The sequence below is a fragment of the Pseudophryne corroboree genome, chromosome 4 (genome assembly GCF_028390025.1).
Source record: "Pseudophryne corroboree isolate aPseCor3 chromosome 4, aPseCor3.hap2, whole genome shotgun sequence".
Classification (NCBI taxonomy): domain Eukaryota; kingdom Metazoa; phylum Chordata; class Amphibia; order Anura; family Myobatrachidae; genus Pseudophryne; species Pseudophryne corroboree.
In genome coordinates, this window is record NC_086447.1 from 147763538 (window position 1) to 147788231 (window position 24694).

Consider the following 24694-nt stretch of genomic DNA (forward strand, 5'->3'; position numbering starts at 1 on the left):
TGCAGTGCCACTCCTAGATGGGCCCGGTGTTTGTGTCGGCCACTAGGGTCGCTAATCTTACTCACACAGCTACCTCATTGCGCCTCTTTTTTTCTTTGCGTCATGTGCTGTTTGGGGAGGGTTTTTTGGAAGGGACATCCTGCGTGACACTGCAGTGCCACTCCTAGATGGGCCCGGTGTTTGTGTCGGCCACTAGGGTCGCTTATCTTACTCACACAGCGACCTCGGTGCAAATTTTAGGACTAAAAATAATATTGTGAGGTGTGAGGTATTCAGAATAGACTGAAAATGAGTGGAAATTATGGTTTTTGAGGTTAATAATACTTTGGGATCAAAATGACCCCCAAATTCTATGATTTAAGCTGTTTTTTAGGGTTTTTTTAAAAAAACACCCGAATCCAAAACACACCCGAATCCGACAAAAAAAATTCGGTGAGGTTTTGCCAAAACGCGGGCGAACCCAAAACACGGCCGCGGAACCGAACCCAAAACCAAAACACAAAACCCGAAAAATTTCAGGCGCTCATCTTATTACTTATAATGAAGATGAGTCAACAAGGACAAACATGGAGACAAGGCAGAAAAGGAGGGAGTAATTATTGGAAAATAGGGGGATGTAGTGTTCTAAAGAGTGAGGTAGAGAGGGAGCTTGGAAAATGGGTTGAAGGGTGATAGGAACAGTGAAATGAAGGCTATCAATGGGGGTGGTAAACAAAAGTTAAAAAGCATTGAGGATGTTTATAGTATGTATTGAAGGATAATAGCTCACCTTAGCTTTATAAGCCACAATCACCATGCCTGTGTCTTACCAAGACTGTCTTAAGGTGCATACACATGGGGGGTAATTCCAAGTTGATCGCAGCAGGAAATTTTTTAGCAGTTGGGCAAAACCATGTGCACTGCAGGGGAGGCAGATATAACATGTGCAGAGAGAGTTAGATTTGGGTGTGGTGTGTTCAATCTGCAATCTAAATTGCAGTGTAAAAATAAAGCAGCCAGTATTTACCCTGCACAGAAACAAAATAACCCACCCAAATCTAACTGTCTCTGCACATGTTATATCTGCCTCCCCTGCAGTGCACATGGTTTTGCCCAACTGCTAAAAAATTTCCTGCTGCGATCAACTTGGAATTACCCCCATGGTGCGATGTGTACTTACAATTTTGACTATATAGTTAAAATCGTAAGAAAAGTTAGCACATATTGCACCATGTGTATACAGCTTGCGATACCGATGCTCGTTCTCGCGGGATAGGTATCGCAAGAAACAATAGACTGTGCGGGCAAGGCAATTTTGACTAGAAAGTGTACAATCTAATTTCTAGTATAGGCAAAATTGTATATAGACAAAATCGCACATAGTCAAAATCGCACCGTGTGTACAGTCAATATCGGCGGTTCTGGACTTCGGGGAGTTCAAGGGAAAACGCATAGTTAAAATTGGCACATAGTCAAAATGGCACCGTGTGTATGCACCTTGGGTATTGCAATTCCGGACGAATTGCGTCTTTTTTTCGCCCGTTTTTAAATTCGACACAATTCGACCGTCGAATCCCGGCCGGCGGGTGCCGGAATTCGACATATTCAATAAAAAACGTATTCGACAGTCCTGCTGTCGAAAAACGGACCAATTGATGGATAAGTGCGTCCTGGATTTGACTTTTCGGACGGCACAAAAATGGTTAAAAAACCCTAAAAAAAATTGTGTGGGGTCCCCCCTCCTAAGCATAACCAGCCTCGGGCTCTTTAAACCGGTCCTGGTTGTAAAAATATGGGGAAAAAATTGACAGGGGAGCCCCCGTATTTTTAGAACCAGCACCGGGCTCTGTGTCCGGTCCTGGTGCAAAAAATACGGGGGACAAAAAGCGTAGGGGTCCCCCGTATTTTTAACACCAGCACCGAGCTCCACTAGCTGGAAAGATAATGCCACAGCCGGGGGACACTTTTATACCAGTCCCTGCAGCCATGGCATTAAATCCCCAACTAGTCACCCTTGGTCGGGGTACCCTGGAGGAGTGGGGACCCCTTAAATCAAGGGGTCCCCCCCTCCAGCCACCCAAGGGCCAGGGGTGAAGCCCGAGGCTGTCCCCCCATCCATGGGCTGTGGATGGGGGGCTGATAGCCTTGTGTAAAATAAAAGAATATTGTTTTTTGCAGAAGAACTACAAGTCCCAGCAAGCCTCCCCCGCAAGCTGGTACTTGGAGAACCACAAGTACCAGCATGTGGGGGGGAAACGGGCCCACTGGTACCTGTAGTTCTTCTGCAAAACAAATGCCCAAATAAAAACAGGACATGCACACCGTGAAAGTAAAACTTTATTACATACATGCCGACACACACATACATACCTAGTTCACATGCCGACTCTGTCCACGTCTCCAGGTAGAATCCGGGGTACCTGAAAATAAAATTATACTCACCTAAATCCAGTGTGTCCTGTTCTTTTTTTGTAATCCACGTACTTGGCAAATAAACAAACCGCATACCCGATCCACGCACTGAAAGGGGTCCCATGTTTACACATGGGACCCCTTTCCCCGAATGCTGAGACCCCCCGTGACTCCTGTCACAGAGGGTCCCTTCAGCCAATCAGGGAGCGCCACGTCGTGGCACTCTCCTGATTGCCTATGCACGTCTGAGCTGTCAGACAGCGCATCGCACAGCCTCTCCATTATCTTCAATGGTGGGAACATTGCGGTCAGCGGTGAGGTTACCCGCGGTCAGTGTCTTGCAGCCCACAAGCAGAGCATGAGGATAGATGTCACTACCACTTACACATTACATTTACTGTCTCCACACCAACCTAGCTGAACCCTGCCAGGAGCAATAACAGAATAATATACTAATGTTGTACAAATATTGTGGCTTGGTTGATCTATCTGCTCACACACTTCCACTGCTGCCAATGTAAAGTGGCAAATGTGAGTCTCTGATTCCATTCTGCCACTGGTGGAGAACTACATGTTGGAGTGACCAAGTGAGAAATATAACTATAGTATAAAATACAACTTATATTGTATAAAATGCCATTTAGAATAAATAAATAAAAACTTAATATAAACTGACATATTTCTAAAGCGTATTGCTTGTTAATAAGGAGAGGAGATTCTTTTGTAGTAACAGGGATCCAGAAGTTCCTCAGGGGGATACACTTACACACATGTTCCAATTAGTATAAATTCATATTATATATAGAATAATTTTTCCATTTTTTTAATAATCACACAGAACTACAGATGGGACATATTTAATTTTGACTATCTTGAGTGTCCTTATTATTTTGCGGGTTGCTGGATCACCATAAATGTCTAACTTGTGCTATAACTGTAGTTATTCTTTCTAAGTTTATATCTATAACAATGACTAGCAGTTATAATGGCAAACTTACCTTCAAATGTACAGTCATGTTTTTCAATGGAAAGCAGAAAAACCGAAGCCATTATTAAGTGAATTCCAATCAGATAGAATATATCCATACTGCAATAAATGTCATACAGTCATTTAACTGTCACCATACATATAATAAAGCTCCATTAACACATACTCACAGTCTATCTATCTACAGTATCTAGCAATCTATCTATCTATCTATCTACAGTATCTAGCAATCTATCTATCTATCTATCTATCTATCTATCTATCTATCTATCTGTCTATCTATCATCTATCATCAATCAGTATTTTCAATACTACAATATATGGCAAAGTCATTTAACCATAAAAATAATAAATCACCAATATCTATCTATCTATCTATCTATCTATCTATCTATCTATCTATCTATCTATCTATCTTAGACATTTTTTGTTTACTTATTTATGTTTTTATGAACTGCACATTTTATAAACAAGTACCTGTTACAGCCAGGTACAGTAGGTGCATACCATTCAGTACTGCAATATCTACTATGTTTTTATGGAATCCATAAAATATCCCAGACTTTATACTATTTATCATACATCCATATGCAATTAATATTTATTTTGAACATGCAAGAGCACAGTCTCTCACTGCTCACTTAATACAACATACTGTATAATATGAGGATTTATTTTATTTCAATAAAAATCAGTATGCTTTACATTAGTCAAAATATACAGTAGTTTATTCAACTAACCATGTGCTCTGTATTAAAATGTTCACTAAATTAAAATACTAAAATGAATGAGTAAAATGAAAAAGAAAACAGTAATAATCATATTCGTAATCATGCCAATAGTTATACCAATAATAGTTATAATAGTAATAAGTGACTTCATGTTGAGCCGAGCAAATTAATACAAATTAGTTTCATACCTTTCTTAGTGATTATTGTCCAAGTGTGATTGCTTTGGTTGTAATTGAAGCGGAAACTACTGCACAGAGTCCTGCAATGACTAGAAGTTCCCAGAGGCTGTTTGGTGTAGTTCAAACCTCTTTCATGCACCAATAACTTTTAAGTTGGTAAAGGGTAAAATAATTCCTGGTATAGATTACATACGCAAGCATGCACTCTGCTGAAATCATAATATGCTATTGATTATTTACCAGTAAAAGCTTGAACATTATGTAACACGTACTGTAAATAAAATTTTCTGTTTTGTATAAATATTTTTTAGAAATCTATACATATAATAAAACTGTAAAAGTGTGTACACACGCAGTGGCAAACGCAGGGTTTCTTGAGGGAGGTTTCCAAATGCAGTCTACAATTTCCCGCTCTGCGGAACATTGGAGCAAGTGCAGGAGTCTGGGGGAGCGGTAGAAGAACCTAGTAACGACTCTGAACATTGGTCTTTTTATACACTGTATACTGTATGGAATTCAGTATTTATATTTAACCCTATAGATGGTCTCTAGTATAGGCTGTATCAAACATACTTAAATAATATAAATGTGGTCAGAAAAAGGTTAAACATACCATAATAAATAAATACACAAACATAATAGAACCAGTACTGCACTAAGAACACATTCTTCCACCTTATGGTAAGGCTCCTGTCTCTTCTTCCTGGTAGCTACTCTCTGGTTCAGTGCACTGATTGAGGACTCAGATCCGCACACACAGTAAACTTGGTAGAAGAAGCTGCTACCACTGGGCATCTGGGCATGTGCAGCAGCTCTGCTGTCCCAAAAACTGCATGATGTGGCGGCAGTTCTAGTAATAGTGGGGCAGATGTATTAACCTGGAGAAGGCATAAGGAAGTGATAAACCAGTGATATGTGCAAGGTGATCAAGGCACCAGCCAATCAGATCCTAACTGTTCATTTACATATTGGAGCTGATTGGCTGGTGCGTTATCACCTTGCACATATCACTGGTTTATCACTTCCTTATGCCTTCTCCAGGTTAATACATCTGCCCCAGTATTATTTATCATGACCATTGTTGTCATCATTTGAGCCACTTGCCAAGAGGAGGGGGGTTTCCGTGCAACCGGAAACCCCCCTGCGTTTGCCTATGACACGGTGTGATATGCACTTAACTTTTCTTACGATTTTGACTATATAGTCAAAATCATAAGGAAAGTTAGTGCATATTGCACTGTGTGTACACAATCTTGTGATGCCAATGCGCGGTCCTGCGGAATCGGCATCGCAAGCAAAAATATACTGTGCAGGCAAGTCAATTTTGACTATTTTGTGTAAAAGATAGTCAAAATCGTCACTTAGCCAAAATTGGTATTGCAAGCACAGTCATCTTTGCTTGCGATACTGACCACAATCCATGTCGCATAGTGAGAATCGGGCATAGCCTGAATCTCACCGTGTGAATGGACCTTTAGGGTTGTGTCAGCACAGCACCTAGCAATTGTTTTTGAGAAATATACTTCTACTGACTGTTTATGAACTATGGAGACGAATCTGTGTCTATCTGTTTATCTGTTCGCTCCGGCATCACGCAAAAACTACTGGATGAATTTGGATCGTGTTTTCACTATTGTATAACTTAGAGACCTAGAAAGAAACTGATGTATGTATGATCTCGATGTGGCATCAGGGAGAGGAGCAATAAAGCAAAAAATAAGATTTTACTTACCGATAAATCTATTTCTCGTAGTCCGTACTGGATGCTGGGGACTCCGTCAGGACCATGGGGAATAGCGGCTCCGCAGGAGACAGGGCACAAAAGCAAGCTTTTAGGATCACATGGTGTGTACTGGCTCCTCCCCCTATGACCCTCCTCCAAGCCTCAGTTAGGTACTGTGCCCGGACGAGCGTACACAATAAGGAAGGATCTTGAATCCCGGGTAAGACCCAAACCAGCCACACCAATCACACCGTACAACTTGTGATCTGAACCCAGTTAACAGTATGATAACAATGAAGTAGCCTCTAAAAAAGATGGCTCACAACAATAATAACCCGATTTTTGTAACAATAACTATGTACAAGTAATGCAGACAATCCGCACTTGGGATGGGCGCCCAGCATCCACTACGGACTACGAGAAATAGATTTATCGGTAAGTAAAATCTTATTTTCTCTAACGTCCTAGTGGATGCTGGGGACTCCGTCAGGACCATGGGGATTATACCAAAGCTCCCAAACGGGCGGGAGAGTGCGGGTGACTCTGCAGCACCGAATGAGAGAACTCCAGGTCCTCCTCAGCCAGGGTATCAAATTTGTAGAATTTTACAAACGTGTTCCCCCCTGACCACGTAGCTGCTCGGCAAAATTTTAAAGCCGAGACCCCCTCGGGCATCCGCCCAAGATGAGCCCACCTTCCTTGTGGAATGGGCATTGACAGATTTTGGCTGTGGCAGGCCTGCCACAGACTGTGCAAGCTGAATTGTACTACAAATCCAACGAGCAATAGTCTGCTTAGAAGCAGGAGCACCCATCTTTTGGGGTGCATACAATATAAACAGCAAGTCAGACTTTCTGACTCCAGCCGTCCTGGAAATATATATATATATATATATATATATATTTTTAGGGCCCCGACAACGTCTAGCAACTTGGAGTCCTCCAAGTCCCTAGTAGCCGCAGGCACCACAATATGTTGTTTCAGGCGAAACGCTGACACCACCTTAGGAAGAAACTGGGGACGAGTCCGCAGTTCTGCCCTGTCCGAATGGAAAAACAAATATGAGCTTTTTTTTTTTAAGACAAAGCCCCCAATTCTGACAATCGCCTGGCCGAGGCCAGGGCCACAACATGGTCCCTTTCCATGTGAGATATTTCAAATCCACAGATTTGATCGGTTCAAACCAATATGATTTGAGGAATCCCAACACTACGTTGAGATCCCACGGTGCCACTGGAGGCACACAAGGGGCTGTATATGCAATACTCCCTCGACAAACGTCTGGACTTCAGGAATTGAAGCCAATTTTTTCTGGAAGAAAATCTACAGGGCCGAAACTTGAACCTTAATGGACCCCAATTTGAGGCTCATAGACACTCCTGTTTTCAGGAAGTGCAGAAATCGACCTAGTTGAAATTTTTTCGTGGGGCCTTCCTGGCCTCACCCACGCAACATATTTTCACCACATGTGGTGATAACGTTGTGCGGTCACCTCCTTCCTGGCTTTGACCAGGGTAGGTATGACCTCTTCCGGAATGCCTTTTCCCTTAGGATCCGGCGTTCAACCGCCATGCCGTCAAACGCAGTCGCGGTAAGTCTTGGAACAGACAAGGTCCCTGCTGGAGCAGGTCCTTTCTTAGAGGCAGATGCCACGGTTCCTCTTGGAACAGACATGGTTCTTGCTGAAAGCAAATCCCATCTTAGCTCCCGAGGCCATTAGTCCTCTGTGAGCATCTCTTGAAGTTCCGGGTACCAAGTCCCTCTTGGCCAATCCGGAGCCACGAGTATAGTTCTTACTCCTCTACGTCTTATAATTCTCAATACCTTGGTTATGAGAAGCAGAAGAGGGAACACATACACCGACTGTTACACCCACGGTGTTACCAGGACGTCCACAGCTATCGCCTGAAGGTCTCGTGACCTGGCGCAATACCTGTCCCGTTTTTTGTTCGGGCGGGACGCCATCATTTCCACCTTTGGTCTTTCCCAACGGTTCACAATCATGCGGAAAACTTCCCGATGAAGTTCCCACTCTCCCGGGTGGAGGTCGTGCCTGCTGAGGAAGTCTGCTTCCCAGTCGTCCACTCCCGGAATGAACACTGCTGACAGTGCTATCACATGATTTTCCGTCTAGCGAAAAATCCTTGCAGTTTTGACCACTGCCCTCCTGCTTCTTGTGCCGCCCTATCTGTTTACGTGGGCGACTGCCGTGATGTTATCCCACTGGATCAATACCGGCTGACCTTGAAGCAGAGGCCTTGCTAAGCTTATAGCATTACAAATTTGCTCTTAGCTCCAGTATATTTATGTGGAGAGAATTCTCCAGACTTGATCACACTCCCTGGAAATTTTTTCCCTGTGTGACTGCTCCCCAGCCTCTCAGGCTGGCCTCCGTGGATACCAGCATCCAATCCTGAATGCCGAATCTGCGGCCCTCTAGAAGATGAGCACTCTGTAATCACCACAGGAGAGACACCCTTGTCCTTGGATATAGGGTTATCCGCTGATGCATCTGAAGATGCGATCCGGACCATTTGTCCAGCAGATCCCACTGAAGAGTTCTTGCGTGAAATCTGCCGAATGGAAGCGCTTCGTAATAAGCCACCATTTTTTACCAGGACTCTTGTGCAATGATGCACTGACACTTTTCCTGGTTTTAGGAGGATCCCGATTAGCTCGGATAACTCCCTGGCTTTCTCCTCTGGGAGAAACACCCTTTTCCTGGACTGTGTCCAGAATCATCCCTAGGACCAGCAGACGTGTCGTCGGAACAACTGCGGTTTTGGAATATTTAGAATCCACCCGTGCTGTCGTAGAACTACTTGAGATAGTGCTACTCCGACCTCCAACTGTTCTCTGGACCTTGTTCTTATCAGGAGGTCGTCCATTTTCTTTGAAGACGAATCCTCATTTCGGTCATTACCTTGGTAAAGACCCGGGGTGCCTTGGACACTCCAACGGCATCGTCTGAAACTGATAGTGACAGTTCTGTACCACGAACCTGAGGTACCCTTGGTGAGAAAAGCAAATTTTGGGACATGGAGGTAAGCATCCCTGATGTCCCGGGACACCATATAGTCCCCTTGTTCCCAGTTCGCTATCACTGCTCTGAGTGACTCCATCTGGATTTGAACCCTTGTAAGTGTTCAAATTTTTCAGATTTAGAATCGGTCTCACCTAGCCTTCTGGCTTCAGTACCACCCTATAGTGTGGAACAATACCCCTTTCCTTGTTGTAGGAGGGGTAATTTTATTATCACCTGCTGGGAATACAGCTTGTGAATTGTTTTCAATACTGCCTCCCTGTCGGAGGGGGACATTGGTACAGCAGACTACAGGAACCTGCGAGGGGGGAAACGCCTCGACATTCCAATCTGTGCCCCTTTGATACTACTTGTAGGATCCAGGGGTCCTGTACGGTCCCAGCGTCATGCTGAGAACTTAGTAGAAGCGGTGGAGGGCTTCTGTTACTGGGAATGGGCTGCCTGCTGCAGTCTTCTTCCCTTTCCTCTATCCCTGGGCAGATATCTTATAGGGACGAAAAGACTGAGGCTGAAAAGACGGTGTCTTTTTCTGCAGAGATGTGACTTAGGGTAAAAAACGGTGGATCTTCCAGCAGTTGCCGTGGCCACCAGGTCCCATGGACCGACCCCAAATAACTCCTCCCCTTTTATACGGCAATACATCTTTGTGCCGTTTGGAATCTGCATCCCCTGACCACTGTCGTGTCCATAAACATCTTCTTGCAGATATGGACATCGCATTTACTCTTGATGCCAGAGTGCAAATATCCCTCTGCGCATCTCGTATATATAGAAATGCATCCTTTAAATGCTCTATAGTCAATAAAATACTGTCCCTGTCAAGGGTATCAATATTTTTAGTCAGGGAATCCGACCAAGCCACCTCAGCTCTGCACATCCAGGCTGAGGCGATCGCTGGTCACAGTATAACACCAGCATGTGTGTGTATACTTTTTAGGATATTTTTCTGATAAGCATGTGAGCGCCTTATCCACCCTGAGGAGTGTTTCCCAATGCGCCTTAACTTCTGGCGGGAAAGGGTATACCGCCAATAATTTTCTATCGGGGGAAACCCACGCATCATCACACACTTCATTTAATTTATCTGATTCAGGAAAAACTACAGGTAGTTTTTTCACCTCACACATAATACCCTTCTTTGTGGTACTTGGAGTATCAGAAATATGTAACACCTCCTTCATTGCCCTTAACGTGTGGCCCTAAAGGAAAATACGTTTGTTTCTTCACCGTCGACACTGAAATCAGTGTCCGTGTCTGGGTCTATGTCGACCGACTGAGGTAAATGGGCGTTTTTACAAGCCCCTGACGGTGTCTGAGACGCCTGGACCGGTACTAATTTGTTCGCCGGCCGTCTCATGTCGTCAACCCACTTGCAGCGTGTTGACATTACCACGTAATTCCATAAGTAAGCCATCCATTCCGGTGTCGACTCCCTAGAGAGTGACATCACCATTACAGGCAATTTGCTCCGCCTCCTCACCAACATTTTCCTCATACATGTCGACACACACGTACCGACATACAGCACACACATAGGGAATGCTCTGATAGAGGACAGGACCCACTAGCCCTTTGGGGAGACAGAGGGAGAGTTTGCCAGCACACACCAAAATGCTATAATTATACAGGGACAACCCTTATATAAGTGTTCCTCCCATATAGCATTTAATATATATATGTATATCGCCAAATCAGTGCCCCCCCTCTCTGTTTTAACCCTGTTTCTGTAGTGCAGTGCAGGGGAGAGCCTGGGAGCCTTCCCCTCAGCCTTTCTGTGAGGGAAAATGGCGCTGTGTGCTGAGGAGAATAGGCCCCGCCCCCTTTTCGGCGGGCTTCTTCTCCGGAGATTGTGAAGTCTGGCAGGGGTTAAATACATCCATATAGCCTCAAGGGCTATATGTGATGTATTTTTCGCCATACAGGTATTCTACATTGCTGCCAGGGCGCCCCCCCCCCCGCGCTCTGCACCCTCCGTGATCGCTGTGGGAAGTGTGCTGACAGACAATGGCGCACAGCTGCAGTGCTGTGCGCTACCTGAGGAAGACTGAAAAGTCTTCTGCCGCCTGGTTCCGGACCTCTTCAATCTTCAGCATCTGCAAGGGGGTCGGCGGCGCGGCTCCGGGACGAACCCCAGGGCGAGACCTGTGTTCCGACTCCCTCTGAAGCTAATGGTGTCCAGTAGCCTAAGAATCCAATCCATCCTGCACGCAGGTGAGTTGAAATTCTCTCCCCTAAGTCCCTCGATGCAGTGAGCCTGTTGCCAGCAGGACTCACTGAAAATAAAGAACCTAAAAACTTTTTCTAAGCAACTCTTTAAGAGAGCCACCTAGATTGCACCCATCTCGGACGGGCACAAAAACCTAACTGAGGCTTGGAGGAGGGTCATAGGGGGAGGAGCCAGTACACACCATGTGATCCTAAAAGCTTGCTTTTGTGCCCTGTCTCCTGCGGAGCCGCTATTCCCCATGGTCCTGACGGAGTCCCCAGCATCCACTAGGACGTTAGAGAAACAGACATTCGGCGCACTGAAATTTGATGCTCCGATCATGCTTCTATGGAACTTGACTCCATCCAAGTTATGCAATGGAACCCAACTTAAAGTGACTGCTCTGCAGAGGAACTGAATTGAGGCAGAGATTCTAATGAGATGTGGCACAGGTGAAACTATGTTTATACCACGTTATTCCTTATCCCCAACAATTTTCCTTTTCAATTCAAGGACCTGCAGTTTCCTGTAAGCCTTTACTTCGCTTTTACAATCAATGCGCGCAGAGGAAAACACTCAGGCTGCAGGAGTAAATATCAGGACCAGCTGCTTCTCCCATTGGGAAGCTTTACATGGCTTGCTCATGAATTAGTGAACCCAAGATTTTTGTGTTAATCCCTGAAGGAAAAACTGTAAATAATATTTGCAAAGACATTTTGTGATCAATGTGCACAATATAAAATATACATCACACTATTAAATAGCACTACTGTCTTTGCAAATATTTCCGCTGAGCAATAACAGACATTCACTCAAGCAAAGTCGCGGGCAAACGCTGGTATAAGTATACAATTCCCAAAATAATCAGCACCGATAAAACAAGCACTATTGCAAAACTAAAAAAAAAAAAACTAGGATAAAATAGAAACAAGAAATACGCTGCTCAAGATACATGGGTGGTCTTCAGTTTGCCGGCTGTCGGGGTCCAAGCGCACAGTATACCGGCGCCGGAATCCCGACAGCTGGCATGCCGACACCGTTTCTCCCTCTTGGGGGTCCATGAGGGTGTGGTTCGTTTTATCGACAGTATCTAGGTCGACAAGGTTTAGGTCGACCACTATAGGTCGACCGTCACTAGGTCGACATGGATGGAAGGTCGACAGGGTTTCTAGGTCGACATGTGCTAGGTCGACAGGTCTAAAGGTCGACATGAGGATTTTTTTTTGTGTCGTTTTCTTCGTAAAGTGACCGGGATCCCAAATTAGTGTACCGCGTCCCCTCGCATGGCTCGCTTCGCTCGCCATGCTTCGGGCATGGTGCCTTCGCTCCGCTACCGCTTTGCTCAGCACACTTTACCGTTCCAATAGTAGTCCACGTGGATCGTTAAGTATGAAAAAATCCAAAAAAAAAAAAAAATGTGAAAAACTCATGTCGCCTTTAGACCTGTCGACCTAGCACATGTCGACCTAGAAACCCTGTCGACCTTCCATCCATGTCGACCTAGTGACTGTCGACCTATAGTGGTCGACCTAAACATTGTCGACCTAGACACTGTCGATCTTCAGACCAGATCCCGTCCATGACCCCCCTGGAGGGAGAATAGATAGCGTGGCTTATTTGCGCTCGCCACGCTGTCCGTATGCTGTGTGTCGGGACCCCGACAGCCGGCATACCATACTACACCCGAATACATAGGCATGCCTGTGATTTACACAGGTTCTGTAGCTGGCTAAACTCAAGCCTGCATTTCACCTAGTTTTAACCAGCCACAGAAATAATTTCCCCAGCCCCGGGAGTGAGAAAGATGCTGTATGTTTAACAAACTGCTACAATAGTACCACAATAGGACAGATGTTTCCTCATATATTATTGCTGCAATTGCACCAAACAGTCCCTCTCTGCGCCAGGTACAAAGAGACTGCTAGTTTATAGAAAACAAGGGTACTTAGCTGATACAGGGACTTCCTTTTTAAATATATATTTTTTAGAAAGACTACATTTTTCATTACACTGTTAGCTACAGTATGTTTAATCTTCCTAACAAAACTGTAAAGGTGGGTACACACGACACAATGTTTCACTGAATAAAACATTGTGCCCAGCGGGGGGGGGGGGGGGGCGGTAGCGGCAGCGGTAAGCGACGGTGAGGGGGAGGGGCTTGGGGGGGAGTGGGAGCCATATTGCATTCGGCAGCATGGCATCACTAACGACAGCTCCAGATCTTCTTGCATGTTCAAAAGATCTGCGGCTAGTGACCCATGGGTGCGCGCATCACCACCGGTATCGTTCATACACACGGAATTATGTAAACGATGTGTCGTTCATATTAATCTGGAATGCCCACATTGTGGGTATAACTGTTCCGTGTGTACCCACCTTTACATTTTGGTTTGTATCATTTCAATTTGTGTTTAACTACATACTAAGTAGTACTGCTGGCAGCATGCAGGTTCAGTGCACATCCTGATGCTTCTCAGAATGCCCTTCTGCTGGAGAAATGCCACAGCCCCCCTCTCCATCCATGGCAAATGCCAAATTTTGATCATCACTACCTTATAACGGGTTCACTACGGCTGGCCGGCGGTCGGGCTCCCGGCGACCAGCATACCGGCGCCGGGAGCCCGACCGCCGGCTTACCGACAGTGTGGCGAGCGCAAATGAGCCCCTTGCGGGCTTGCTGCGCTCGCCACGCTACGGGCACGCCACACTATTTTATTCTCCCTCTATGGGGGTCGTGGACCCCCACGAGGGAAAAATAAGAATTTACTTACCGATAATTCTATTTCTCGGAGTCCGTAGTGGATGCTGGGGTTCCTGAAAGGACCATGGGGAATAGCGGCTCCGCAGGAGACAGGGCACAAAAGTAAAGCTTTCCGATCAGGTGGTGTGCACTGGCTCCTCCCCCTATGACCCTCCTCCAAGCCAGTTAGGTACTGTGCCCGGACGAGCGTACACAATAAGGGAGGAATTTTGAATCCCGGGTAAGACTCATACCAGCCACACCAATCACACCGTACAACTTGTGATCTAAACCCAGTTAACAGTATGATAACAGCGGAGCCTCTGAAAAGATGGCTCACAACAATAATAACCCGATTTTTGTAACTATGTACAAGTATTGCAGATAATCCGCACTTGGGATGGGCGCCCAGCATCCACTACGGACTCCGAGAAATAGAATTATCGGTAAGTAAATTCTTATTTTCTCTATCGTCCTAGTGGATGCTGGGGTTCCTGAAAGGACCATGGGGATTATACCAAAGCTCCCAAACGGGCGGGAGAGTGCGGATGACTCTGCAGCACCGAATGAGAGAACTCCAGGTCCTCCTTAGCCAGGGTATCAAATTTGTAGAATTTAGCAAACGTGTTTGCCCCTGACCAAGTAGCTGCTCGGCAAAGTTGTAAAGCCGAGACCCCTCGGGCAGCCGCCCAAGATGAGCCCACCTTCCTTGTGGAATGGGCATTTACATATTTTGGCTGTGGCAGGCCTGCCACAGAATGTGCAAGCTGAATTGTATTACACATCCAACTAGCAATAGTCTGCTTAGAAGCAAGAGCACCCAGTTTGTTGGGTGCATACAGGATAACAGCAAGTCAGTTTTCCTGACTCCAGCCGTCCTGGAACATATTTTCAGGGCCCTGACAACATCTAGCAACTTGGAGACCTCCAAGTCCCTAGTAGGTGCAAGGCACCACAATAAGCTGGTTCAGGTGAAACACTGACACCACCTTAGGGAGAGAACTGGGGACGAGTCCGCAGCTCTGCCCTGTCCGAATGGACAAACAGATATGGGCTTTTTTGAGAAAAAAACCACCAATTTGACACTCGCCTGGTCCAGGCCAGGGCCAAGAGCATGGTCACTTTTCATGTGAGATGATTCAAATCCACAGATTTGACTGGTTTTAAACCAATGTGATTTGAGGAATCCCAGAACTACGTTGAGATCCCACAGTGCCACTGGAGGCACAAAAGGGGGTTGTATATGCAATACTCCCTTGACAAACTTCTGGACTTCAGGAACTGAAGCCAATTCTTTCTGGAAGAAAATCGACAGGGCCGAAATTTGAACCTTAATGGACCCCAATTTGAGGCCCATAGACACTCCTGTTTGCAGGAAATGCAGGAAACGACCGAGTTGAAATTTCTTTGTGGGGCCTTCCTGGCCTCACACCACGCAACATATTTTCGCCACATGTGGTGATAATGTTGTGCGGTCACCTCCTTTCTGGCTTTGACCAGGGTAGGAATGACCTCTTCCGGAATGCCTTTTTCCCTTAGGATCCGGCTTTCCACCGCCATGCCGACAACGCAGCTGCGGTAAGTCTTGGAACAGACATGGTACTTGCTGAAGCAAGTCCCTTCTTAGCGGCAGAGGCCATAAGACCTCTGTAAGCATCTCTTGAAGTTCCGGGTACCAAGTCCTTCTTGGCCAATCCGGAGCCATGAGTATAGTTCTTACTCCTCTACGTCTTATAATTCTCAGCACCTTAGGTATGAGAAGCAGAGGAGGGAACACATACACCGACTGGTACACCCACGGTGTTACCAGAACGTCCACAGCTATTGCCTGAGGGTCTCTTGACCTGGCGCAATACCTGTCCCGTTTTTTTTGTTCAGACGGGACGCCATCATGTCCACCTTTGGTATTTCCCAACGGTTTACAATCATGTGGAAAAAACTTCCCGATGAAGTTTCCACTCTCCCGGGTGGAGGCCGTGCCTGCTGAGGAAGTCTGCTTCCCAGTTTCCATTCCCGGTATGAAACACTGCTGACAGTGCTATCACATGATTTTCCGCCCAGCGAAAAGTCCTTGCAGTTTTTGCCATTGCCCTCCTGCTTCTTGTGTCGCCCTGTCTGTTTACGTGGGCGACTGCCGTGATGTTTTTCCCACTGGATCAATACCGGCTGACCTTGAAGCAGAGGTCTTGCTAAGCTTAGAGCATTATAAATTTACCCTTAGCTCCAGTATATTTATGTGGAGAAAAGTCTCCAGACTTGATCACACTCCCTGGAAATTTTTTCCTTGTGTGACTGCTCCCCAGCCTCTCGGGCTGGGCTCCGTGGTCACCAGCATCCAATCCTGAATGCCGAATCTGCGGCCCTCTAGAAGATGAGCACTCTATAATCACCACAGGAGAGACACCCTTGTCCTTGGATATAGGGTTATCCGCTGATGCATCTGAAGATGCGATCCGGCCCATTTGTCCAGCAGATCCCACTGAAAAGTTCTTGCGTGAAATCTGCCGAATGGAATTGCTTCGTAGGAAGCCACCATTTTTACCAGGACCCTTGTGCAATGATGCACTGTTTTTAGGAGGTTCCTGACTAGCTCGGATAACTCCCTGGCTTTCTCTTCCGGGAGAAACACCTTTTTCTGGACTGTGTCCAGAATCATCCCTAGGCACAGCAGACGTGTCGTCGGGATCAGCTGCGATTTTGGAATATTTAGAATCCACCCGTGCTGTTGTAGCAGTATCCTAGATAGTGCTACTCCGACCTCCAACTGTTCCCTGGACTATGCCCTTATCAGGAGATCGTCCAAGTAAGGGATAATTAAGACGCCTTTTCTTCGAAGAAGAATTATCATTTCGGCCATTACCTTGGTAAAGACCCGGGGTGCCGTGGACAATCCAAACGGCAGCGTCTGAAACTGATAGTGACAGTTCTGCACCACGAACCTGAGGTACCCTTAGTGAGAAGGGCAAATTTGGGACATAGAGGTAAGCATCCCTGATGTCCCGGGACACTATATAGTCCCCTTCTTCCTGGTTCGTTATCACTGCTCTGAGTGACTCCATCTTGATTTGAACCTTTGTAAGTGTTCAAAAAATTTTTTAGAATAAGTCTCACCTAGCCTTCTGGCTTCAGTACCACAATATAGTGTGGAATAATACCCCTTTTCTTGTAGTAGGAGGGGTAATTTAATTTTCACCTGCTGGGAATACAGCTTGTGAATTTTTTCCCATACTGCCTCCTTGTCGGAGGGAGACCTTGGTAAAGCAGACTTCAGGAGCCTGCGAAGGGGAAACGTCTCGACATTCCAATCTGTACCCCTGGGATACTACTTGTAGGATCCAGGGGTCCTGTACGGTCTCAGCGCCATGCTGAGAACTTGTCAGAAGCGGTGGAACGCTTCTGTTCCTGGGAATGGGCTGCCTGCTGCAGTCTTCTTCCCTTTCCTCTATCCCTGGGCAGATATGATCTTATAGGGACGAAAGGACTGAGGCTGAAAAGACGGTGTCTTTTTCTGCAGAGATGTGACTTAGGGTAAAACCGGTGGATTTTCCAGCAGTTGCCGTGGCCACCAGGTCCGATGGACCGACCCCAAATAACTCCTCTTCCTTTATACGGCAATACACCTTTGTGCCGTTTGGAATCTGCATCACCTGACCACTGTCGTGTCCATAACATCTTCAGGCAGTTATGGACATCGCATTTACTCTTGATGCCAGAGTGCACATATCCCTCTGTGCATCTCGCATATATAGAAATGCATCCTTTAAATGCTCTATAGTCAATAAAATACTGTCCCTGTCAAGGGTATCAATATTTTTAGTCAGGGAATCCGACCAAGCCACCCCAGCTCTGCACATCCAGGCTGAGGCGATCGCTGGTCGCAGTATAACACCAGTATGTGTGTATATACTTTTTATGATATTTTCCAGCCTCCTGTCAGCTGGTCCTTGAGGACGGCCCTATCTATAGACGGTACCGCCACTTTTTGATAAGCGTGTGAGCGCCTTATCCACCCTAAGGGGTGTTTCCCAACGCGCCCTAACTTCTGGCGGGAAAGGGTATACCTCCCATAATTTTCTATCGGGGGGAACCCACGCATCATCACACACTTTATTTAATTTATCTGATTCAGGAAAAACTATGGTAGTTTTTTCACATCCCACATAATACCCTCTTTTGTGGTACTTGTAGTATCAGAAATATGTAACACCTCCTTCATTGCCTTTAACGTGTGGCCCTAATAAGGAATACGTTTGTTTATTCACCGTCGACACTGGATTCAGTGTCCCTGTCTGTGTCTGTGTCGACCGACTAAAGTCAACGGGCGTTTTAAAACCCCTGACGGTGTTTTTGAGACGTCTGGACCGGTACTAATTGTTTGTCGGCCGTCTCATGTCGTCAACCGACCTTGCAGCGTGTTGACATTATCACGTAATTCCCTAAATAAGCCATCCATTCCGGTGTCGACTCCCTAGAGAGTGACATCACCATTACAGGCAATTGCTCCGCCTCCTCACCAACATCGTCCTCCTACATGTCGACACACACGTACCGACACACAGCACACACACAGGGAATGCTCTGATAGAGGACAGGACCCACTAGCCCTTTGGAGAGACAGAGGGAGAGTTTGCCAGCACACACCAAAAACGCTATAAGTGTATAGGGACAACCTTATATAAGTGTTTTCCCTTATAGCATCTTAATATATATAAGCATATCGCCAAATTAGTGCCCCCCCTCTCTGTTTTAACCCTGTTTCTGTAGTGCAGTGCAGGGGAGAGCCTGGGAGCCTTCCCTCCAGCCTTTCTGTGAGGGAAAATGGCGCTGTGTGCTGAGGAGATAGGCCCCGCCCCTTTTTCGGCGGCCTTGTCTCCCGCTCTTAACGGATTCTGGCAGGGGTTAAATATCTCCATATAGCCTCCGGAGGCTATATGTGAGGTATTTTTAGCCAAAATAGGTATTCATTTGCCTCCCAGGGCGCCCCCCTCCCAGCGCCCTGCACCCTCAGTGACTGCCGTGTGAAGTGTGCTGAGAGGAAAATGGCGCACAGCTGCAGTGCTGTGCGCTACCTTTAGAAGACTGAGGAGTCTTCTGCCGCCGATTCTGGACCTCTTCTTACTTCAGCATCTGCAAGGGGGCCGGCGGCAAGGCTCCGGTGACCATCCAGGCTGTACCTGTGATCGTCCCTCTGGAGCTGATGTCCAGTAGCCAAGAAGCCAATCCATCCTGCACGCAGGTGAGTTCACTTCTTCTCCCCTAAGTCCCTCGTTGCAGTGATCCTGTTGCCAGCAGGACTCACTGTAAAATAAAAAACCTAAGCTAAACTTTTCTAAGCAAGTCTTTAGGAGAGCCACCTAGATTGCACCCTTCTCGGCCGGGCACAAAAATCTAACTGGCTTGGAGGAGGGTCATAGGGGGAGGAGCCAGTGCACACCACCTGATCGGAAAGCTTTACTTTTGTGCCCTGTCTCCTGCGGAGCCGCTATTCCCCATGGTCCTTTCAGGAACCCCAGCATCCACTAGGACGATAGAGAAATAAGTGTCGGTATGCCAGCTGTCGGGCTCCCGGCGCCGGTATACTGAGCGCCGGGAGCCCGACCGCCGGCATACAGAAGACCACCCCCTTATAACAACAACCACAGTGCAAAAAATGGAAAGCAACAGAAATCATTATCTGTATTTCTCCCCAGTGAAGGAACAGGGGAAATGTCCATCCGTCGTCCCGATGCAGCCACCTTACAACTGCAGAATAATACATCGAATGAATATACGGGATGATCTGGTATGCCTGACCTATATTTTTGGAGTGGTCATGAGCATACACTGTACAATTATCTGTTCAATCCAACAATATTATACCCCTTTCAGACATAGGACCCGGGAATTTCCCTGCTTCAGACCCGGGATTTTCACCTCTGAAAAATCCCGGGTTTTTGCTGGGACCCCTTTCACACTAAACCTGAGACCTGGGAAATTCCCGGGTCGACCCCTTTCAGACATAAGCCTGGTCTGCCCTGGCAGCCAGGTCAGACCAGGCTACTCTAATGTCACATGTCTTAAACACACACACTCAGACGTCACACTCGTACATTTACACACACGTCTCACACATACACATGTCACACTGAAACACACACATACATGTAATATACACACACATGCCAAATTTATATATATATATATATTTACTCACTCACTCTCATTCACTCCAACAGGCCGCCTCTCTGTTTTGTGGCTGCGCTGGCTGCTTCAGCTGCTCACAGCAGCACGGACTGCAGCAGCCGGCGCATGCCCCCTCTGAACTCCGGCCCCCTCCAGCCAGCCCCGCCAATCAGGTGCGACCTGGGAGTAAATTCCCGGGTTGCACCTTTGAGACCTAAGCCGGGTTGTCTTCCCGGGACTTGAGTCCCGGGAAAAACCCAGGTCAATTGCAGGGTTGGCGACCCGGATCACATTCCCGGGTCGGTGCCTTTCAGACATACCAAATTCTGAAAGGCACCGACCCGGGAATGTGATCCGGGTCGCCAACCCTGCAATTGACCTGGGTTTTTCCCGGGACTCAAGTCTCGGGAAGACAACCCGGCTTAGGTCTGAAAGGTGCAACCCGGGAATTTACTCCCAGGTCGCACCTGATTGGCGGGGCTGGCTGGAGGGGGCCGGAGTTCAGAGGGGCCGTGCGCCGGCTGCTGCAGTCCTGGCTGCTTCAGCTGCTGTGAGCAGCTGAAGCAGCCAGCGCAGACACAAAACAGAGAGGCGGCCTGTTGGAGTGAGTGAGAGTGAGTAAATATAAATATAAATATATATATATATATATAAATTTGGCATGTGTGTGTATATTACATGTATGTGTGTGTTTGATGGTGACATGTGTATGTGTGAGACGTGTGTGTAAATGTACGAGTGTGACGTCTGTGTGTGTGTTTAAGACATGTGACAATAGAGTAGCCTGGTCAGACCTGGCTGCCAGGGCAGACCAGGCTTATGTCTGAAAGGGGTCGACCCGGGAATTTCCCAGGTCTCAGGTTTAGTGTGAAAGGGGTCCCAGCAAAAACCCGGGATTTTTCAGAGGTGAAAATCCCGGGTCTGAAGCAGGGAAATTCCCGGGTCCTATGTCTGAAAGGGGTATTAGACAGGTCAGCCAGTTAATTGTATAGTATGTGCCATTCATATGTCTGACCTCCCTTCCCAGCCAGTTATGTATTTTTCATATGACACCTGCTGAGACTTAACGGACTTAGCCACTTATTATAGAGACTTGTAAAGGAATCTTTATGCATAATTTGTCCCTAGCATTGCCGTACCTTGCCTTGCCTCCTGCTCTATCTTCCCTAATGCTCTGTTCTGCCCTGCCCCCACTTTATCTACCACTCTGCTCCCCTATCTGCTGATCTATTCAGGACCCCACTACTCTGTCCCAACCCCATGCTCTTTCACACTGATCCCTGCTTCTGGCTCTTCTCCCCATATTCCATGCATATCCTATTCTTGGTAGCCAGCTGCGTCCCCCTGCTGGGTTAGGGCCTGCACTGTCCTGTCCCTACTAGTGGAATAAACGTGCCATGGCTCCTACTGTGCATGCAGGTTAGAGACCAGACAGACCATAGAGAATTATCATATACAGATGGAGCCAGGATAGTCATGGCCCCTTCTATGCCGGGGCGCGCCCGCCTAGGTGTGTCTAGCGACTGCAGGCGTCTCCGTCCAGGCGGGCACGCATGCCCGTGACAGAGATGTACCCCATTCACTAGAATGGGAGAGGGTCTCATCTCCATCCGGTCAGGCGCGTGCGCCCGGACAGAGACGCTCTCCCATTCATAGAATGGGAGAGCATCTCTGTGCACTCCCAACATGACTAGGTGGATGGATCGCCTAGTGAAGCCGGGAGTGCACGCCTGCGATGGAGCCGCCTCAGATGAGCATGGCTACATCTGTAGATACATTTGTTGGTGGTCTTTGTTACAAGTAATGCCCTTCTGAGAGTACAGTATCTAGCAAAGAAAAGCATGAGGAATGTGTTCATAACTTGTTCATACAGATGTAGCCACACTCATCTAGCCTGTAGCTTGCTGTATGCGCGTGCGTCTAAGTACACGCACCCATAGTCAGTGGCATATCCAGGGGGGCCCACTCTGCACACCTTGCATCATTTTTATTAATACCTCTTCAGATCCCCTGCCGCTGGCAGCATCTATAATGTGCAGTAATTAAATCTCTGGGAAAATGTCCGCCGCGCCATTTCCCTGGAGATTTGCGCAGGCACAATAGAGTCAGTACCTGCCCCCTTAGTGCTCTGACTCTACAGTACTTCCGGGTGCCGGTTGCAGAGAAGGGGGCCTGGACGGAGGTGGATGCACATGGGCCTCTTTCTCTGTTAAAACACCTCTGCGCATAGTAATAGATGGGCGACGTACTAATGCGAAGCTCGGCGTACTAAGGGGCATGCACGTGGCTGCATCTGTACATTCAAATCTGCAGCCCAGCAATGACATTTGCTAATTTTCTTCAAATTCATGCACTACTAATTGTCAAACTTTAAAAAAAGGTTATTCCCATCTTCAGATCACCCTAATTATTCTTACTTATTTCTTCTGTATTTAAAAAAAAATCTAAAAGATTTAAAAAGGGGTCTAGCTTGTATGAATGACATAATTCTATACTCCAAGCATCTAAATAAACAATACACACAAAGCAGCAGCACATCCACATCCCTGTATCACTGACAGCAGCACATCCCTGCCCTACTTACAGCGGTACATCACTTCCTCACTGACAGCAGCACATCACTGCCTGACAGCGGCACATCCCTGCTCTACTGACAGCAGGACATCCCTGTCATACTGAGTGCAGTACATCACTGCCCCACTGACAGTGGCACATTACTGCCTCACTGACAACAGCACATCACTGCCTCACTGACAGCGGCACATAGCTGCCTCACTGGGGGGGGGGGGGGGGGGGGTCACTGGGTCACTTACAGCTTTCTTCTCACTCTTCTCTCTCCCCTGGTCAAGAAGCTCATTGATAGCTCATGAAACTGAAACTCTGGGTCACTGCCTGCACTCCACACTGCCCTGCTGGCATTCTGGCTGCCGGCTTCTAGTGCTGCACAAAAGGGAGAGCTAGTGATCTCAGTGTGCTTCTGCTGGAAGGCTCTGACAGAGAGGGGACCAGGGTATAGTTTCCCCTATGCCCCCATCTTAATCTGGCTTTGAAAAAATACTACGTAAGAATGCTTTCAAAAATAGAATTGTTGATAGTTTATTTTTTTTATTTTTATAAATTAACAAAATGCTAAATTAATTAACAGAGTAGAAATCTAAATCAAATCAATATTGGTGTGACCGCCCTTGCCTTCAAAACAGCATCACAGCATCAATTCTTCTAGGTACACTTGAACACAGTTTTGAAGGAACTAGGCAGGGAGGTTCTTTCAAACATCTTGGGGAACTGAATTTCTATTACCAGATAGGTTCAGATATGGTTACAGGTAATTTTTAGTGTGCTGAAGGGAAATTTAGGGGTGGGGATTTGCACCCCCGCCCCTCTCTGTCTGTTCTTTGTCTGTGACCCCTCCCCCTTTCCAGCACCTGATACATAATTATCTCCAGGAATGACCAAGCAACTACCATTGTTTGTCTGCTTGTGTGCGAGAAGCATTGAATGGGAGCAGTATTTGGAAGGCATGCTGTTCCTTTTAGTGCCAATGGCAGATCCTGGGGGTGGCTCCTGGGTAAGTTAGCTCTCTGTGTGGATGTGTTTTAGTAATAGCCTTTATCATGAGGCCTACTGTGACAAATTACATGGCCCTATGTGGGCACTGCTATTATGTAGTGTTAGGACTGCTGATATCAGAGAAGCCGTGAAGTGGCTCAGCAGCTTAAACATGCGTTTGCAAACATGTGTGACTAATTCTCTTAATTTCTATTACCAGATAGGTTCAGGTATGGTTATAATAAGATTTTACTTACCGATAAATCTATTTCTCGTAGTCCGTAGTGGATGCTGGGGACTCCGTCAGGACCATGGGGATATAGCGGCTCCGCAGGAGACAGGGCACAACAATAAAAGCTTTAGGATCAGGTGGTGTGCACTGGCTCCTCCCCCCATGACCCTCCTCCAAGCCTCAGTTAGGATACTGTGCCCGGACGAGCGTGCATAATAAGGAAGGATATTGAATCCCGGGTAAGACTCATACCAGCCACACCAATCACACCGTACAACTTGTGATCTGAACCCAGTTAACAGTATGATAACAACGAAGGAACCTCTGAAAAGATGGCTCACAACAAGAATAACCCGATTTTTGTAACAATAACTATGTACAAGTATTGCAGACAATCCGCACTTGGGATGGGCGCCCAGCATCCACTACGGACTACGAGAAATAGATTTATCGGTAAGTAAAATCTTATTTTCTCTGACGTCCTAGTGGATGCTGGGGACTCCGTCAGGACAATGGGGATTATACCAAAGCTCCCAAACGGGCGGGAGAGTGCGGATGACCCTGCAGCACCGAATGAGAGAACTCCATGTCCTCCTCAGCCAGGGTATCAAATTTGTAGAATTTAGCAAGCGTGTTTTCCCCTGACCAAGTAACTGCTCGGCAAAGTTGTAAAGCCGAGACCCCTCGGGCAGTCGCCCAAGATAAGCCCCCTTCCTTTTGGAATGGGCTTTTACCGATTTTGGCTGTGGC

At 46.8% G+C, this 24694-nt stretch overlaps 1 protein-coding gene across 3 annotated transcripts in view; it reads right to left on the bottom strand.

The window, feature by feature from the left end:
* TPO (thyroid peroxidase) overlaps positions 1–24694 on the bottom strand; it is a 255440-nt gene that overhangs the window by 214333 nt on the left and 16413 nt on the right. The window contains exons 2-3 of one of the 3 annotated variants that reach the window (XM_063915493.1): positions 4299–4434; positions 3390–3478 (exon numbers count right to left, since the gene is read on the bottom strand). The exons of 1 other annotated variant lie outside the window; for it this stretch is intronic. In XM_063915493.1, the coding sequence (XP_063771563.1) occupies positions 3390–3477 (88 nt within the window). In that variant the 5' untranslated portion in view covers position 3478; positions 4299–4434. Of the gene's footprint in view, positions 1–3389; positions 3479–4298; positions 4495–24694 lie in introns of those variants that run through there. One more of the 3 variants, XM_063915494.1, reaches the window with a different exon arrangement.